The sequence below is a fragment of the Penicillium citrinum genome, assembly GCF_028827155.1.
Source record: "Penicillium citrinum strain IBT 23319 chromosome Unknown utg000003l:1.0-4596430.0:1.0-4598250.0, whole genome shotgun sequence".
Lineage (NCBI taxonomy): Eukaryota > Fungi > Ascomycota > Eurotiomycetes > Eurotiales > Aspergillaceae > Penicillium > Penicillium citrinum.
Genome location: NW_026622688.1, coordinates 2,513,263 through 2,531,516, shown reverse-complemented (window position 1 = coordinate 2,531,516; position 18,254 = coordinate 2,513,263). Strand labels below are relative to the sequence as shown.

At 49.5% G+C, this 18,254-nt stretch overlaps 5 protein-coding genes across 5 annotated transcripts; 3 read left to right on the top strand and 2 right to left on the bottom strand.

Moving 5' to 3' along the window:
* Positions 1-273: 273 nt before the first annotated feature.
* Positions 274-4,057, bottom strand: N7469_004156 (peroxidase/cytochrome P450 family protein; the record flags this gene model as incomplete). The annotated part of the gene is made up of 5 exons (XM_056643076.1): positions 274-489; positions 549-3,095; positions 3,151-3,392; positions 3,454-3,551; positions 3,650-4,057. 5 exons carry the CDS (start codon positions 4,055-4,057, stop codon positions 446-448), a joined length of 3,339 nt encoding a protein of 1,112 aa, XP_056502488.1. The 3' UTR covers positions 274-445.
* A 3,355-nt stretch (positions 4,058-7,412) lies between these two features.
* N7469_004155 (T6SS phospholipase effector Tle1-like catalytic domain-containing protein) lies at positions 7,413-9,468 on the top strand (the record flags this gene model as incomplete). Its single annotated transcript, XM_056643075.1, has 2 exons — positions 7,413-7,541; positions 7,594-9,468. 2 exons carry the CDS (start codon positions 7,413-7,415, stop codon positions 9,466-9,468), a joined length of 2,004 nt encoding a protein of 667 aa, XP_056502487.1.
* A 1,767-nt stretch (positions 9,469-11,235) lies between these two features.
* On the top strand, positions 11,236-12,213 carry N7469_004154 (uncharacterized protein; the record flags this gene model as incomplete). The annotated part of the gene is made up of 1 exon (XM_056643074.1): positions 11,236-12,213. One exon carries the CDS (start codon positions 11,236-11,238, stop codon positions 12,211-12,213), a length of 978 nt encoding a protein of 325 aa, XP_056502486.1.
* Positions 12,214-13,139: 926 nt separating this feature from the next.
* Positions 13,140-14,930, top strand: N7469_004153 (flavin monoamine oxidase family protein; the record flags this gene model as incomplete). Its single annotated transcript, XM_056643073.1, has 4 exons — positions 13,140-13,265; positions 13,377-13,414; positions 13,497-13,885; positions 13,945-14,930. The coding sequence occupies 4 exons, from the start codon at positions 13,140-13,142 to the stop codon at positions 14,928-14,930; spliced, it is 1,539 nt and encodes a 512-aa protein (XP_056502485.1).
* Positions 14,931-15,642: 712 nt separating this feature from the next.
* On the bottom strand, positions 15,643-17,528 carry N7469_004152 (homeobox domain-containing protein; the record flags this gene model as incomplete). Its single annotated transcript, XM_056643072.1, has 3 exons — positions 15,643-17,094; positions 17,170-17,281; positions 17,350-17,528. The coding sequence occupies 3 exons, from the start codon at positions 17,526-17,528 to the stop codon at positions 15,643-15,645; spliced, it is 1,743 nt and encodes a 580-aa protein (XP_056502484.1).
* Between the last annotated feature and the right edge of the window lie 726 nt (positions 17,529-18,254).

Sequence of the window (18,254 nt, the reverse complement as noted above, 5' to 3'; positions counted from 1 at the left end):
TTATTCAAGTCCTAGTTCAGCTGTTTTAGGGCTTGGCTTCATTTTTCCCATCATTGGGTCAACCTTGAGCTAGCAGTCACTGGGCCATTACCAGTTCGGTCCATTAGAAGTTCTTATATCGCATTGTAACAGTTGAGTATCATCATCCTATGCATGTACAAGTTTTCCAGACCGCTTATACCTTCGGCGAAATACAATGCCTACCAAATACAAATGGGGGCGAATATTTCGAGAAAATTCAAATTTGAACTATATACTACAGCTACAAAGCCTTTGACATTAAAAGCACAATTTCTGGATATCCTGGAGCACAGAGCAGTCCCCCGAAAACAAAACCAAAACGTAAAGCATGGCCACCCACAAGGAATGCCTGACATTAGACTCCGTCTAGACCTCGTAGAATGGGTCGTGACTGGGGTATATTTTAGTCGACTCGACGAGTCGCTTATTGCTTGAAGGTGTAGTCTCCATCCCAGTGAAGCTTGAGAGCTGTAGAGGAAAAGTATCGTTAGTATTAAATAGTAATAAGCAAATATAGGAGAACTTACTCATAGGGAAGGGGAAGTACGAAGTACCATCCTGGCGGAGGTAGACGTAGTAGCCACCATCCTGGCGGATCTTCTGCAGCTGGCCCTGAGCACCAGGAGCACGGCGGAGGTTCTCCAAGCGGCCGACAACGCGGAGCATAGCAACAAGGGCGATCTTGGTAATCTCCTTGCCGAGACCGGTGTTGGATCCCTGTCCGTGATTGAGGTAGGAGTCAATGGGACGGTCGAGCTTAACCTCGTTGGGCTCAGGGAAGATGCTAGGATCGTGGTTGGCTTGGGCGAAGGAGGCGAAGACGTCCTGGCCAGCCTGGATCTCAATGGTCTTGCCGTCTTCCTGGACGGTCATGTCGCGCTCGGCCTGGCGGTAAGCACCAAAGGTACCGTTGATGCGAATGGCCTCCAGGCAGTAACGGAAGAGCTTCTCATCATTCTCCTTGGAATCTTCCTTGGCAAGACGGTTGATCTCAGCCAGGTGCTGCTTGCCTTCACCAGTGTAGTATTCAATGACCTGAGTGAAGACCTGGCCCTGGTTGGGAACCATGCCAACGATAGTCGGGATGATCTGAGACCAAGTAATCTGCTTGGAGTTGAGACCAGACTCCTCGAGGCGGCGGAGAGCGCTGGTTCCGTATTCGCGGAGAGCATTGTCGTGAGGACGGAAGCTGTCCATGAGGCCGGAAAGCAGTCCACTGTTGGTATCAGCCTTGACGGTGGCATCAACAACCTGGCCGAGCTGCTGAGCAACGGCGGAGGCGGCACGGTTCAGCGAGTAAGACTTGGGAGGGTCGACATCGAAGAACAGAGCGGAGAAGATGGTGGTCAGGATCATGTACATCTCGTGCTCGGTGAAAAGACCAGAGGGGTTCTCGTTGGTCTTCAGAGGAAGGCCGAAGAGAGTGGAAGCGAAGTGGACATGAGCCAGGTTGCCGACATCACGGGTAATGTCAACCTGATTGATGTTGGCCAGCTTGGCTCCCTTCTCGGAAATAAGACGGGTGGTAACATCCTCGTAGAACTTCTTAACCAGACCAGGGAACTCCTCAGTGCTGAAAGCCTGGCCCATGGCTTGCTGCTGCTTAGCATCGAAGTCACCCTTGCCGAAGAGCTCTTGCATAGAGCTGCTCCAGGAGGCAGTGAAGTCCTTGGGGTTGTCGATAACCAGCTTGGCGTTCTGGTGAGAAGTCAAGTTGGCGCGGCTGGGCATGAAGGAGGGCTTCTCATACGAGTAGTCCTGCTCACGGCCCAGGTCCTTCATGATAACCCGGTTCTCGCTAGGGATGGTCATGGGGTAGTGGGCATAGATCGAGTCGGGTCTGTAGTAGTTGGGGAAAGCACGAGTAGCCAACTTGTAGAAGACGCAACCCTGGTTGATGTTCAAGTCGTAGCGGCACTCGTTGTAACCCCAGTTGGTCAGGTTGCGAGGGTTGTAGTCAACGGTGTAATGACGATCACCACGGACCAGAGCGACTGCATCGGACAAGACAGCACGGGAGATAGTATAAGTGGGAGCGATACCAACACCAGGGACCATAGGCTCCTTCGCCTCCTCAGAAACAATACCGGGGTACAGCTCAACGTTGTCGGGGTGATCATACAGGTGACGAAGGGAGTTGGCAATCTCCGGATCGGAGTTGATTTCCTCGAAAGTGTCGTAAGTCTTCAGGCCGAAATGCTTACGGAACTCGTTGAGGGATCCGACGTGCCATCTGCGAGCAGCCTCCATACCAAGGATCTCAATTGAACGGAGGGCCTTGGGAACATTGCGGGGACCGAAGGAGCTGGCAACATCTTCAGTGGCGTGGCTCAGGATTTGGACAAGCTCCTCATCCTTGAAGTAGCCATTCTCCTGGCGCTTCAGGTGGGCGAAGGTACGCTTGGAGGGATCGGCTTCGAGGAGCGAGTCGACCTTCTTCATACCCATAAGAAGCTCGTGCATGCTGACCTCCTCAGCGGGCTTGCCCATGAGATCGAAGTAGACTTGCTCGATCCACTTCTCATCGCCTTGACTGATAGCCGAGTGCCAGCGGTATGCCAAGTTAAACTCGACAGAGCACTGGTTACCGAGACCTGAGGGAGTGGCTCCGGCCTTCTCCATCTGGGCGCGAGGGTCAAGGCACCAAGTAGAGTTGGTGCGGTTCAGGTTGACAATGGTGCGCAGGTAGTCATAGAGCGTAATGTTGATGTACAGGCCGCAAGTGATCAGACGACCAGTCTGGAACAGATCCTCATCGCGCTTGGCCCAAGCCTTCTTGGTGTCCTCCTCATTCAAGTGAGGAGAGGGCTTGGGGAACCGGTTGTTCTCGTTGATCTCAGCCAACTGCTCGACGACATGGTTGTGGAAACGGTTCAGCATAACAAGCAAGACACCGCAGGCGGCAGGAAGGGCTTGCAGGCGACCCTCGGAGAAACAATCAGGCTTCAGCTTTCCGTCCTGGTGAGAACGAATCATGTCCTGCTGCTCCTTAACATCACCATAAAGAATGGAAAGATCGAGATAAGCAGAGGTCTTGTTCAAGTGCTGTTGACGGTAGTCAGTCTGGAAGATATCTGTATTTTATATTAGAGCCCGCTTCCTTAACTTCGTTTCATGATGAGAACTTACCGTGAATGATGAGGGAGGCCCAGTCAAAGAAGACACTGGAAACCTTGTTGGGGTGAGGAGTGAACTCCTGGCGAGCGAACAGGGAGTCGAAAATTAGACCAGGGTCAGGCAAACCACTTGGCTGGATGGTAAGAGGAGGAATGGTACGGCAATAGGGAGTGTTGGCTGCGCCTAATGAAGGCTGGGTAGGGTTGTTGTTAGATCCGTCTGCGGAACGATACTTGTAATCATCACCCATGAAACTACCAATGGTGTCAGTAATCAGGCGAAACATTGGTACACTTGTGAGGTCCAAAAACTCACGAGAGAGGAGGGTGTGGCAATGAGTTCCACAGCTCGTCCAGGAACTGGTTTGTAAGTTCAGTGCGGTTCTTGGAGTGACCGGGCATATCGGCAACAAGCTGTGGTAGATAGTGTCAGTCTGCGTTCTGCCGCCAATAGATGTAATCGATTCCGAATGGCATTTTACGCATCAGGCGCGATTAACTGAATTACTTACCTGAATAATGCGCTCCATCAGGTAGGTCTTGTCGTCAATCAATTCACCAGAGGCCTTGTTCTTGATCAGGTCCTTGACAGTGTTCAGATCACGGAAACCAAGCGACTTGATGTCATTGAACAGACCAGAGGACTGGTCATGCTTCAGATAAGTTCCATCACCGGTCTGGTTGGGCAGGGGCTCGCGAGAAGCGTGAATAGCCTGCGCATACTTCTCAAAAACAGCGACGACCTCGTCGCGGCTCACGGCACGGCTCTCCTCATTTGAAGAAGGTTTCCGGGGAGCAGCAGACTTGGAGAAGCGCTTAGTGTTGCTCTCCTTGTTCTCCTTGTTGCTCTTGGGCTCGGCATCGCCATTGGCGTCCTTGTTCCGCTTGAACTGCGTGGAGAATCTCCGCAGCATCGACATGGTGACAAAAGTCCTAGGGAATTGAGAGACCTAGTCACTATGTAGAAACCCTGTGGAATTGATATAAAAAAAGAGGAAAACACAGAGTATTAAGGTGGCTACCACAGGCCAGATTAGATCAGGGGAGAAAAGAAAAAGAAAGACGCGGGTGTAGCTGCGCGTGCACCTGGATTTAAAAACGAGCTGTGCGGGAGACCCAGGTGAGGACCAGCTGCAAGACTGTGGAGCATCCACAGTGGCGGATTTGTTATCACCAATAGTTGATTGACTGTGAGGACCAGATCTCATTAGAAATGGTTAGACCAGCTTGATACTAGCCTCGATTTTCCCCGAGCCTGTGGCTCAGGACGAACAATTTGCTACCAATCAGCACGGTAGCCCCGCGTGGAACAAGGACCGGTGGGCCAGATTTGAGCGCGGATCCCTCCAAAAAAGCATGGCTTGCCTCGATGACGAACCACCGAACTACCCTAGAGTAAGTAATTGATCATCATGCAGGCTGGGTGGAGTGGAGAGCTTTGTTGCTCGGGAAAGGGGGGTGGGCCAAGCAATTGCGCACGGCACGTCACCCGGGCCAGCAGCAATCGCAGCATGAGCAGTACTCCGTACGCTATGTACATAGTAGTATGTACAGTATGAACAGAGCTGGACCCCAGTCACTTCCTAAACCATGATCGTCACACGATGGCTGGGATATTCCTGGCGATAGGGTAGCATTTATTGCACAGCACCTATATGTAGTATATGTATATCAAGTAAACAAGTTCAGGTACCACATCAGGCGCGTATCGACGTCACGGTTTTGTTTTAATGAGCCCCTTGCCCTGCATCAGAGAACTCAGTCATGGGTCGAGATTGACAAACATTTGAAAAAAAAAAGAAGTGGATGTGATTGATGTCAAGGGGCAGTAGCGGTGTACACATACACTACAGTACATACGAGGGGACCGAATCTCGGGAAGTGACTTTGCTCCACATGGTAGGTACCCTCCGTACGGTACGGCGTAGGCGATCGAGAGATCCAGTCATCCAGCCGGATGGGGGACGATGGATCGTGGCAGCACGAAGTGGAGGTCTGAGAGGGGCGATTGATTCTGGCGCTTGACTTTTCGATAGGCAAGCAGTGGCTGGCTGTGACGATCGCCGGAGCAACCGGTGATGGAAGAGTGGAAGTGAGAGGGGCTGTCATACCCACCACAATATATCTGTGGATGTACCTAATCCTATGTACAGTACTCCGTATTGTCATCCAACATCTCATCCAGAATACGACGCAAGGGAGTGCGTACTGTACTGTACATATAGTGTGTCAAAGTGATCGATAAAGAAGAAGAAGAGGAGGAAGAGAGGGGGGGGGGGAAGAGTGCAAATTCCCCTTTTGGGCCCGCTGCATACAAACTCCCGCAAACTTCGGATCGGCGAAAGACCCACCCGTTCGATTTCGCTAGTCGCTCGTTTTTTCTTCTCTCTTGTTTTTCTTCCCATTTGAACCTCCATTGTGAATTATTTGATTGGTTTATCCACCTACCAGTCATTGTCTCCAAGTAATTAATCCAAATTTGATCTATCGTGTATTCTGTAGTGTATGTATATTTGTATGTACATACACAGAACATACAAACTATACAATGTCTTATTTTATACGGAGTACATACTAAGTACCCCAGTAATACTGTATTTTCCCCCACCTGGTTCAGGGTCCCTAGCATGCATGGAGACAGAATGGCTACATTGGTGCATATTCATGATCCTCGTGGATAAGAATCAGAACATTCCATCTCCATCTCCATATCTATTTCAATTCAATCTCGAAAACAAATCTGAAAATGATATCAAGTGAAGCTGTCAACCACGGAACACCCAAGTGTGGCATTTCTGGGGGACCGCGGCCACTCCCGCTGATGCGTCATCAACCCAACAATATCTTGATACAATACTGTACATACCATACCAAAAAAAAAAAAATCCTCCTTTTACGGAGTATACATAAAATAAAATGTAAATTAGTGAGCACTATTGTTGACCTGCAGAAATGACATGGTATATACCATCTCTCCCATGTGAACGAGGACCATGCATTATTTCTCCCTCAGCCTGATCCTGATCCTGATCATGATCAGCCTGGAAAAGAGCAAAGAGAGGAAGGACAATCGAATCCGGAGCTGAAGTCAGGTTCCACCAGCGGGGACCAGAGGCAATGCGAGGAAAGAAAAAGGCGAATGGCGCTTCTCAACCTTGTGTTTCTTATTCCGTACTGCATCAATCTTTGAGAAAAGGTTTCGGACCGTGTCAGACCCAAAGCTCTGACTATGATTCTTCAGCGGACAAAACACTGGATGTGGATCTCCGACGTGAAGACATTTGACAGACCGGGCTGAGAAAGGCCAGTAGTCCGTCTTAGTGCGATTAGCGCTTGCCACTAGTAAATAGTCTCGATCCACGGCCGAACTGGATGTCACGCCCTCCTTGGTCAAAGCCCGTGCTGGCGGAGGCGACGTGGGGAATGATCAGCGGTAATGTCCCGAGCCCACGAACAGCTCTGTCAGACATGTGTGATCTCATAGGTTCAGCTGGGAATGAGTCTCCAGTTTTGGCGTCGTCCAAGAGGAGGAACTCGGACCTGCTGGATTTCTTGTGCTCAAAAAATGAAAACAAACACAAAACTCTTCTCCACCGGGCTTGTGGCCCTCGTGTCAAGTGAAAGTTTGGCGAGTCAAGGTCAGCCTGGATGGAAATATCAAAACAATCCGAGATTCGAATCCCTACGATTGGCCGGGATGCATCTCCGTTGGAATGTGAAGGTTTGATAGGGCTCGGGTTGTGCGACCCCATACAGTATGTACTGTAGAAGGAAGCAGGATTTACGGAGTACCAAGTACGAAGCATGAAGTATCTGTATCCCATACACGAAGTACTCACCCCCTTTCAAGCATGTACTCCACCCTACCTTATTGCCGGTACGGCACGTCAATGGTACCCAGTAGATTGTGTACTCCTTGAATCATGGAGATATAGCCAGATCGCGACTGGCGGGAAGATCCTTTTGGTCCCACCATCTTTTTTCTCATTCTCTTGGACTGAGCTTGACGTATCTTGCAGCGATCGTCTCCGTTCGTCTCCCTTTTAGGGTCTTCCCAATTAGCCTGCTTCATCTCCAATTCCACCCACCCCCTCTTCCCTGATTCGTCGCCTCCACTGCAACACGTCGTGCCGTGCAGCAACCAACCTTGTTCTTTTTTGATTTTTTTTTCTTGCTTCCGTCTTGCCTTCGGTCCGTGTATATACTTAGGTGTATCCCCCTTGGAGGCCTAAGGTGACTGTTTTCAAACCCCTAATTGTGCCTCCTCGAATAACTATGGCGCAACCGCTTCCGCATCACGTCGCCGTTTCGCAGAATCCAAAGCAGTTCGTGCTCTGCTTTGACGGTACTGGTAATAAATTTGCCGGTGATGATTCCGATAGCAATGTGTTGAAAATATTTCGCGTATGTAAACAAATCGAGGCGCATGGGACGCGACTAATATGAATGTATACAGATGTTGGATCGTAGCCAGAGCCACCAATACCATTACTATCAACCCGGTATTGGTACTTATGTGACCAGCAAGTCCTTGTCCAGCCATGGCAGGATCCAGCGCATCAAGTCTTGGTACCAAAAGGCCAAGGATTCTGCCATTGGTTCCTCTTTTGATGAGCACGTTATGGGCGGTTACAAGTTCTTAATGCGGTACTATTCTCCCGGCGACGAGATCTTCTTTATCGGCTTTAGTCGCGGTGCTTATATCGCCCGATTCCTCGCTGAAATGCTGGACTACATTGGTCTGCTCGAAGCTGGTAACGAAGAGCTTATTCGATTCGCCTGGAAAACATTTGCCAAATGGCAACAGCGTGCTGGAGATACCGAGGATGACCAGGCAGAGAAGAGGAGGCTTTTCGAATACATGAAAGCCTTCCGCGAAACTTTCAGTCGTCCGATTTCCCGAATCCGCTTCATGGGTCTTTTCGATACTGTGAACAGTGTGCCACGTTTTGAGAATGCCTGGATGCAGCGCAGTAAGTTCCCCTATACTGCGCGCAGTTCTGCTCGAGTTATTCGACACGCTGTTGGTATCGATGAGCGCCGCGCAAAGTTCCGTCAAGATTTGATCTCGGGGGCTCGTCCAAAGGACCATAGACACAAGCGTCATCGTCATCACTTTGGCAGTCGTTTAGAGCAACATCTTCACAATCGTCATGAAGATGCGGCGCACCATTTTCATCTCCGTCACCAACATCAAAACTCCAATGCCAATGCCAATGCCAATGCGAACTCCGAGGCCGTTCCCGCGATACGATTGGACGATGGCAGTAACAATACACCCACTGAGCTGAACGCCCCAGCTACCCCTGCAGAAGCACCTGGGTTCCAGGCTCCAAGCTGGGGCCCCGGGCCAGGCGAGACTTACTATCACACTGCACACTCATCCCATGCCGGAAGTGAAGCCAACCAAGGCCCGAAGCACGAGCGGTATCGCGCCCCCTCTCCTCGACGTAACAGTTTGGCTGTCCCCAAGCCGAACCAGTCGACCGAGGACGTGACATCCGTACGCAGCGGACAATCTGGCCTCTCAATCGCAGTGCCTAGCCACGACGGTGACTACGACAGTGACGAAGACGAACAGGACATTCACGAAGTCTGGTTCCCTGGCTGCCACGCCGACATTGGTGGAGGTTGGGGGTTAGATCCCTCCGAGGATGGATGGGCACTGAGCCATAATCCTCTGGTTTGGATGGTGCAGGAAGCTCACAAGGCTGGTCTGGAACTTGATGAGCGCAAGATGAAGAATTTCCAGTGTCTAGAAGAATATGAAGGTGATTACAGTCCTATCCGCGCTTCCATCGCCGCTCGTCGCCCCAGTCAAGCTCCACAAGAGCAAGACAACCCTGATGCCTACCGCGAGAAGCCCGATGACAAACAACGGTCTGCCTCCAGTCGCGATTTCTGGCATGCCCTGCATACCTCTTGCACCAAGGGTGTTCTGCATGACTGCCTGGAGTTCAACCAAGGTCTTCCAGCCACATCAGTCCTCTCTTGGCGCCTCATGGAATGGTTGCCATTCCGCCGAATGGATCTTCAGGCTGATGGGTCCTGGAAGCCTATTTGCTGGCCACTCCCACGAGGTGAAGTCCGTGATGTCCCTCTTGACGCGGAGATTCATGTCTCTGCTATCCGTCGTATGCAGCACAATCCCAAGTACCGCCCTGGCAATGTAATTGTCGGCGGTGGTGGTCGTGGCATGCGTATCGCGCCAGAGGAGCTTGGCATGGGTAACTGGGAAGTTCTCCGCGATGAGGGAGATTACGTGCGCGAGACGTACGTGCGAAAGGATCAGGCAAGCAAGTGTAGAGAAAAGCTTGCCCAGAGGCAATAAGCTAGCTCTATGCCTCTATTCACCTTTTCTTGCTTCTCTTACACATGCAGTGTCGATCCGATCGTATTGCCTCATTCTTGGACTCCCTCGCCCTGCTTCACTTTCCCCATTACTATCTAATTCCTTATACCACTCCCTAGTATATACCAACTACTTACTATACCTAGTATCCTAGTCTTATGTATCAAGCGCAATGTACCATCTTCAAGCTGATCAATCTGCAAACTGCCTGGGCTCATCTAGAGCTGTCTAGAATGCTGTAGCCCAAATCGAAATCATAGCGGATCCTTACTTGATCTAGACGAATCAGGGTCTGACGTGCATGCAACGTGGGTTCCACTGCAACCAGGACGTTGAAGTTGACAAGACTGTTCAATTGAAGTCAATCTCAAAAAAAGATATTGAGGGTGCCACTAGCAGCTAAATCATAAATAATTTTCCGCATGTATATGCACTCGCTAGAAACATTGTGTACTGCGTAGTTTAACTACTCCATAGTATTGCTAGTAATTGGACAAGTATAGATCTACTTACGTGTTTATTGGCGAAGTCGTCATAAGCTGTCGTGATATGAGCATGTGAATCTTATGAACTTAGTAGTTGACATCCAATTGCAATGTATTTATTTAGTAAGTCTATTCTATTTGAAGTTTGAACGAGCCAGTGATGAGGTTCCGAGGTTCCGAGGTCCACGGGTCAAGAGTTCATGTTTTCATTCGCGACCCATGGATGAGTATGGATACTATCTCACTGTTGATGACAGATCAATTCTACTAGTTTATAGCATTTAACTTTATATCTCGGAGTATTTTATATGCTCTATGACAAAACAATTAGCTAAATGAGAACATTCTTGAACTCTTGATGCCCTGACTATCTACTATAATCAGATGCTTTCAAGTTATTCCAAGTCAAATATATATATATATATATATATCTCTCTCTCTCTCTCTCAGGATCCCATGAATCCTCTCAAACTTGATAATATTTCATAATTTGATAAAATCATTCTGCAGTGCTCAACCTCTATAACTTTGGTCAGGTGCTCTCAACAACTTTTTGCTGGGAAAGATTAATCAGAGCACTGCCGTCGATCACACATATTTCTACCAACCTGTCCGTAATTTATTGCAATATATTAGATGGCCACTTGTGAGATCTCGAAGTGAATGCCATCTTTGTTGGCTGTGAGCCTGAACTAGTGGCTACTTGGTAGATTTCCGTTCCTCCGCTGCCCAACAACATACCCTACTATGTAGCTGACCATGATGTATTGGCAATGAATATTCTGAATAAATAGTTGTGTGTAGAGTATATTTATAGAAATTCGATCAATTTAACCCATATTCATATCTCTATACTATACTATACTATACTATACTATACTAACTGGTAGTATCAGTGTATACTAAATTCTATGCAAGCCTTGCAGGTGCGATTGATCTGCACGGGCCTGGACCCGCGCGCCCTTTTCGCCGCATCTTTTTCTTCGTTTGTTCCACTTCGCTTTTTCTCTCTTCTTCTTTTCTCCAAACTCTGTCAAACTTCCATCTCGAAAGCCTGGCCGGCCCACGGTTTTCGTCTTTTATCTTTTTTACTATTTCTGTTGTTCGCGCTTTGCCTTTTCCCACCATGCGCCCGGCGTAACCTATCTCCACCCTTATTCGCCTCTCTCTCCCCCTCCCCTCCCCCTACTCTCTATCTCGAGCTTCAATACTGCCCTCCCACCACCCCCTTTTTCTTTGTCGATCACTGTGGATCGCAGAGATGGGAGAGTCGCAATCACATCGACCTGAGAACAGGCGTTCTCCTCCGCCCAACACCTGTGATGTTTCCTCCATGACTGGGCCCAGTACCGGGGCTGTTCCGGAACGGGTAGGAAAGGAGGACGTCATGATCACCTTGTCGCTCTCCCCCGAACCACAGGCACCCCCTCGGACCCGATCCCCTTTAGCCCGATCGCATTCACGTTCACGATCACTGGTGGGAATCCCCGGCATGCCGTCTATGACGCGCGCCTACTCGTCCCCGGGGCTGGACTCTCGGGGTCGATATATCTTCATCAATGGCCGCGGTATGCCTACAAACTCTCCCGCCGATAGCACCAAACGACCCATACCTTTGCAGATGCGCGCAGACGATCATATCGAGACTCGACTGGGATCGCTCAATATCTCCGAGACAATCTCTGAGAATGCGGAGCTTGACACAACTCCTAAATCACCCTCTTCTCATGCTAGCGGCTCTCCGGTCCTCATGCCGCAGACATTCCCCCGCATGAGCCGTATGCGCTCGACATCGCCCCTCCATTTCCAGCACCCCATGAACAGCCCATCCCCGATTCACACGTCGCCTACGCTCGGCGGAAAGTACAACGAGTCCTATCCCATTCATTCATCCTCATCCACCTCCTCCGTACCCTCAACTCCTTCCAGTATACGCTCCCGAAGCCCGAGCATTTCGTCTCTCGAAACCATTCCCGACATTCCTGATGCAGAAGCCGAGGCTCTTGAGGATGAGGGTCGCATTGCGGAGCTTAAAGCCGCTGCCGATGCTGCTGATGTAGCGAGCAACACCAATCGGCGGCGCGGTATTTCCGATACCTCATCTCCATCCAGCTCTTTTGGCGTGGTCCGAGGTGGTTCTAGCGCATACGCCCCTCGAAGCGATAAGCGAAAACGATGGAGTGTCTGTGGTGCTGAGCGTCGCCAGGACCTTGATTTGGAGACTATTTGGGAAGACTGAAATCGGACCGATCAAACTGCATCTGGATTAACTATCTGTGCCTCTCGGCATTTTATCCTACTCCGACGCAAGGTCTAGTCGTCGGCCTAACTCCTCGCTATGAACTTTCATCATTCGGAATGCCCAATTTTCGTACATAGAGTTGATCTCTCACGAAGTACGGGCTCCCTCGCTCACCAAAATCGGTCTAACGCCGTCTTCTACCATGTCGACTCGATTTTTTCACTCCGTCTCGCCATTCAGCTGACTCGTACATATCTATTCTACCGACATCCATCCTCAGAAAGCGATAACATCACACCCTGGAGTTTTCTTACGGCGGCACACCTCTCTGTCTTCTCATTTTACCAAATGACAGGAGGGATATATGAGTGGGCCCACGGCTCGATATCTCATTTTTTTATGCTGGGCATATCTATTTCTGTTCTTCCTGGAGGTTCTATTGTCTTTTTTTTTTGGCTGATTTGCTTTTTCTTCTGCTTTTCTGTGTCCTTTTCGTTGCGCCAGATACCATCCAGTGCAGTTCACTCACTGGTCTTTGCTTTACAAGTACCTTGGTAGATGCCAGGTGCATCTTTGAGTTCAAATTATATGTCTTTCACACATCGTGAATATTGCTTCAAGTGAAACTGCGTAGACCTTTTGCGTAATCCAGACCATCCTGCATTTCCTCAAAATATCCCGTTAATTTTTCAAAAAAAAAAAAGTCCACGCGAATCAGCCGCGCCTAAGCGTTTCCCATAGATCCACCGACAGCCAATCAACCCGCGCACAAGCATCCCCCCCGCCTTGAATCAGAAGACATCAATCACGTCGGTTTTCTTCCATTCCCTCTGTCGCGACTATTCATGTTCAAAACTGGCATTAGCAAATACATTCGTGGCATTCCAAATCAGCCTGTCAGATATTTTTGTCGTTCTCACGCAATGGAGTCGAAACCTCACATTGGAATTGCGGGCTCGGGAATCTCTGGCTTACGCTGCGCTGATATTCTCATTCAAAACGGGGCCAGAGTAACTATTCTAGAAGCGCGGGATCGCATCGGTGGCCGGGTATGCTTGTCTTGCACTACTTTGTACCTTGAACCCTTGCTGGGGCTCGGGCTGGGCTGTTTTTGGCATGATAATGGGCTTGAGCTAAGTTTTTCTTCTTCACGTCTCTAGGTGCATCAAAATGAATTGGAGGGCCATTTGATAGATTTGTACGTATAAATGGCTCATCTGCTTAATCACATTTTCGACACACCCCTTATTATAACCGGATATACTAATATAGTAATACAGGGGCCCTAATTGGATCCATGGGACTGGGGAGAATCCCATCTCGTCCATCGCCGAAGAAACTCAGACTGTGGCCCACGACCCAGAAGGGAAAAATCTATCCATATCCTGTGATGGAAAACTCATCGATGAAGCAAAAGCCACGAAAGCAACAGAAGCTGTCTGGACGATCATCGACGAAGCTTTCGAGTATAGCAACCACCATTGTGCCAGTATCCCACCAGAAAAAAGCCTGTATGACTTCATCCAAGAGAAGTTAGAAAAGACCGATTTCTCCGAGGAAGAGAAAAAGCTCTGCTTGGATTCTTGCAAGCTATGGGGTGCTTATGTTGGGGATTCTATCGAGAGACAAAGTCTCAAATTTTTCCGACTAGAAGAGTGCATCGATGGGAGTATGTGATTTCTATCTGCTAATAGCACTGAACGTTTATCATCTGATGACTTTTTCCAGACAATTACTTTGTGGCCTCGACTTATCGACGCATATTACAACATGTCGCAGCAAGGGCGTTGACCCAAGCAGATATTCGCTTCAATCATCCTGTCATCAAAATCGACACCCCACTTCGAACTGAAGGGGACTCGCATCAACATCAAGTCAGTGTAACCACCGCTTCGGGCGAAACATACAGCTTCGATCAACTCGTCGTCACCTGTCCACTCGGCTGGCTGAAACGCAATACAGAAGCTTTCAACCCACAACTCCCGAGTCGGCTTCTCAAAGCCATTGATAATATCTCCTATGGCCGGTTAGAGAAGATATATGTGAAATTCCCCGAGGCATTTTGGCAGAACCTGTCAAAAGAAAACACCCCTTCCAGCAATACTCAAGACGACCAGAGCACAAATCCCGTCTTCGTGCAATTTCTCGAACCAACCTACACACCCCATCCGCAAAATATCGAATGGAACCAAGAGTGTCTCTCATTAGCCGACCTCCCAAGTCCATGTAACCACCCAACACTTCTATTCTACACTTACGGAGCCTGCGGTACAAACATAGTGAACCAAATAGCCGGATTGAACGAATCATCCGCAGAATACAAACAAATCCTCACAGAAATCCTAGAACCATTCTACTCAAAACTCCCAGGCTACGATCGAACTTCGCCATCCTGCAAACCAACCTCAATCCTAGCAACGCGTTGGCAACTAGACCCCTACGCGGGCAATGGCTCATATTGCAATTTCCAGGTTGGATTGGAAGCCGGTGATAAAGATATCGAGGCTTTGCGCTCGGGTGTTGGACTTGGTTTTGAGCGTGGGATTTGGTTTGCGGGAGAACATACGGCGCCGTTTGTGGCATTGGGTACTACTACTGGTGCTTATTGGAGTGGGGAGAGGGCTGCTGTTCAGGTTTGTGAAAGGATTGGATTGGGGAGTGTTGGTGTTGGGATTGCAAGGGATGATTCATTGCCTTCTGCTGGTGGGAAGTGAATGATTAGAGGACCCTCCCTTTGGGATGCACTTTTGCTTTTTTGAATGTAGGGTTCCAACCCTACCAAGGTTGGTATGGTTGATTGACATTCACATTATCTGTTTCTAATATCTTGCATTGCCATTTGGGCTCAATCGTGACAGATGATATCCCATTGCATACTTGGCAGTGCCATTGATTCAAAGTATTGCATTCACTGGATCATTATATTGCAGACTACAATTCACGAAGTTCTTGCAAGATTCATGCTCTATTTCCAGAATCTTTATCCTCACTTTCAGGCTCGAAATTCAATCAATTGGTCGTTAGGGTTTCATTCCAGGATTAGTTGATCTATACCGGTAGACATTCCCGTCGTCCAGTCCTCAACAGCATTCTGCTTATCGCCAATTCAAAAGACCCTTGTTGCGGGTAATCCACACAAGCCAAGCAGATAGGTCCAAATATTTCGTATAAGAAAAGGGGAAGCCAAAAATTTGCGAGGGCCAAAGGACGTCGTAGAAACAGGGGATCATGTAGTTCACGTGACAGATGTGGCGAAGACCGCTTAACAAGTTCACATCGCGAATCAAGAGGGAGAAAAAAGAAAATAGGACCAATACATAAAGGCTGAACAAAGGAAAACGACAAGACAATAAAAAGGTATTCCCAAAAGGTATTGACCAAAGACTTTGATATGCACCGGTGTCCGGTCATTGGATTTGTCAAGGGTTATCTCCATGCCCCTTGACTGAGGGACAGGAGACCCTGAACACAGTCTAGGTCATCCTCTTGACTGCCCCCGGAATCCCCTCTCATAAAGCTCGAGACATCTGCGCTTAACTCTGTCGGGGCCTTGGCTTGAGTGCCAGATGCATATGGTCTATTGCGCTTGCCCCCGTTAGGCATAATGCCCAGTCCCCGGTTACGGTTTGCTTCCCGCAAGGCGGGACGCTGTACCTGAGAAGCTGGACGCCGACGAATAGGTGTTGCTCGTGTACCTGGAAGCCAATTCTCTTTGTCAGAGTCACCAGCATCTATGTCCAGGTCTTGTTTACCGGACTGAGTCAGCCGCGTGGATGGCTTGAAAGATTGATTTAATGACCGGGTCCGCTCGGTCTCTAATCTTCCTAAGGAAGAAACTGTCCGTGACAATTTTCGCCTTTTCTCTCCCATGGCTTGTGATATAGGTGTGCGGCTTGCATCAGCATGTACTGAAACAAAGCTCTGTCTCCCTGACATACTTCGGGACAATGTGCGGTTAGATCGGGATTGGAAGAGGCTAGGAGAGGCGTTGGGAGCGGTTTGAGAGCTATTCGGAGTGGATAAGGCACTTCGTGCGTCTGTGTCGAAGAACGATTCCCAGTTACGAGGATCGCGAGATCGGCCAAAGCTTCGATCTTTCTCGGTCGTGCCCGCCCGCGGGGTGGCCGGGAAAATTGCACTACTACTTCGATGAAGGCCGGAAAGTTTTGTGCGGCGCACTGAAAACATCGCTGCCCGGTTCTTGGAGGGCGATGGCTCATTTTCTGCACGGATTACGGCTTTGCCATCCGACGACATGGCAATACGCAATGCGTTTCGGCTCTTGGGCGGCGACGGTGTCATCTCATCCTCTTTCCTGACCATGGCCTCACCATCAAATGATAATGACAGCCGCAATGAAGGAGGCGACTTGACTGGCGTGGTGTTCACATCTACCGCTGACTGCTTCCCACTATTTTCCCCTCGAAGTTCGGACAGTGAGCGTTTCCGCTTTGGTGCTGGCAAATACAGCAAAGACTCTTCTTCAGTGCTCTGCTCGTTCATGCTTCGTCTTGAATAGGACCCGTGAAACTCTTCTTGTGTGGTTGGCGGGGTATCCTCCACCACCTCTGTTGCCACGCTTGTTTGTGTGCTGTGCGGCGGTAATTCCGGTTCTTCCTTGTCACCAGTTACTGGGTCTGATGGATCAGATAACTGCAACAACTGACCACCCCATGATTTCGGTCGTGATTCTTCGGGTCGGTCCTGATTTTCTGTCTGCTCCGCCCCACTTGAGAATCCTAGCTCCCCGGACGCGTTATCATCACTAGGCAAAAGTCCCGACGAGTCGGACATGCTTGATCGTGGCGCGAGAAGCTCGTGTGGTTGTAACGGTTTCGATTTACGGCGGTCGTTCTGGCGGCGATTCTGGAACCAAATCTGTGAAAATCAGTCATGCGGGTCAACACGGTTTAGAGGGAGATTTTTAGACCGTGAGGTCTTGGCATCACCTACCTGGACCTCTTTCTCGCCGAGTGAGACGCGATTTACAATTTCGGTGCGAGCAACCTTGTCCGGCTTGGGGTTTTTTTGATATTCCGCCTCAAGAATTGCATGATCCTCCGGACTATATTGGTACACCCATAGCGATTAATAAAGACGCGTAATGAACCAATCTCCAGCGGACCAACATACCTAGTTCGGCGCCTTTTTTGACGAGCCAAAAGCTTGTTATCGACGCGAGGCGGCAAATTCTGAGTGAGAGTCTTCTGGGAGTGTACTAGGAAGGCATAGTTGAGAGAATTGGAGTCGGCGGCCGGGAGAGATGGTGAGGAGGAGGCGGCCACGGCCACCGATGACTCCAGATCGGACATAGTTTGCTTGACTAGAGGAGCATGGATGTTGGAAGGAAAGGGGAAGAAGGGGGAATGATCCAAATGAAGCGCTGAATTAAAAAGAAGAAAGCACAAAAGGAATAGAGAAAAGTGAAATCCAAAAGAAAACGGGGCTGGTGTAGAGTAGAATATGCAAATCGCGTCGCGATGTGGACGCGGAGGGTAGCAGGAACGTGGCCGCGCTAGTCTCGCTCGCCGTCTCCGAGGTACCTGGTACTTGGACCTTTGGAGATATTGTCTAGGATCTTGTTAATATTTTAGAGGATTTTTTTGGTTTTCATACAGTTGGAATAGTACCTTCTGTTACCAATTCGCCGTGAAATCTTTCCGTGAATTGTGTTCTTGACCAGCGTGAACACGTTCTGTTCGGGATAGTCAAATGCAATACACCGCAGTAAACGCGCCGTGGAGTCGGAGGTAATTCGGGGAGGTCTCCACTATGTCCTGGACGTGGATGGGGCCCTCGCGTGTCCCACGTCACCTTGCTGGAATGCGCGCGATGTTAGGAATCCTCAGCCTCCTGAGGGTCCTCGCCTGGAGGTTTAACGCCTGTTGCTGGTATTCCAGCATTTCGCGTGTCATCATCGATGTGAAAATTCCCCGTCTGAAAAGGTGCAGACGCGGTGCGACACGTGCTCACGTGATCACCCAGTCCCGACATGCAGCAACTTGCATCCAAATGAAGGCTTGGAAGTAACAGCATCA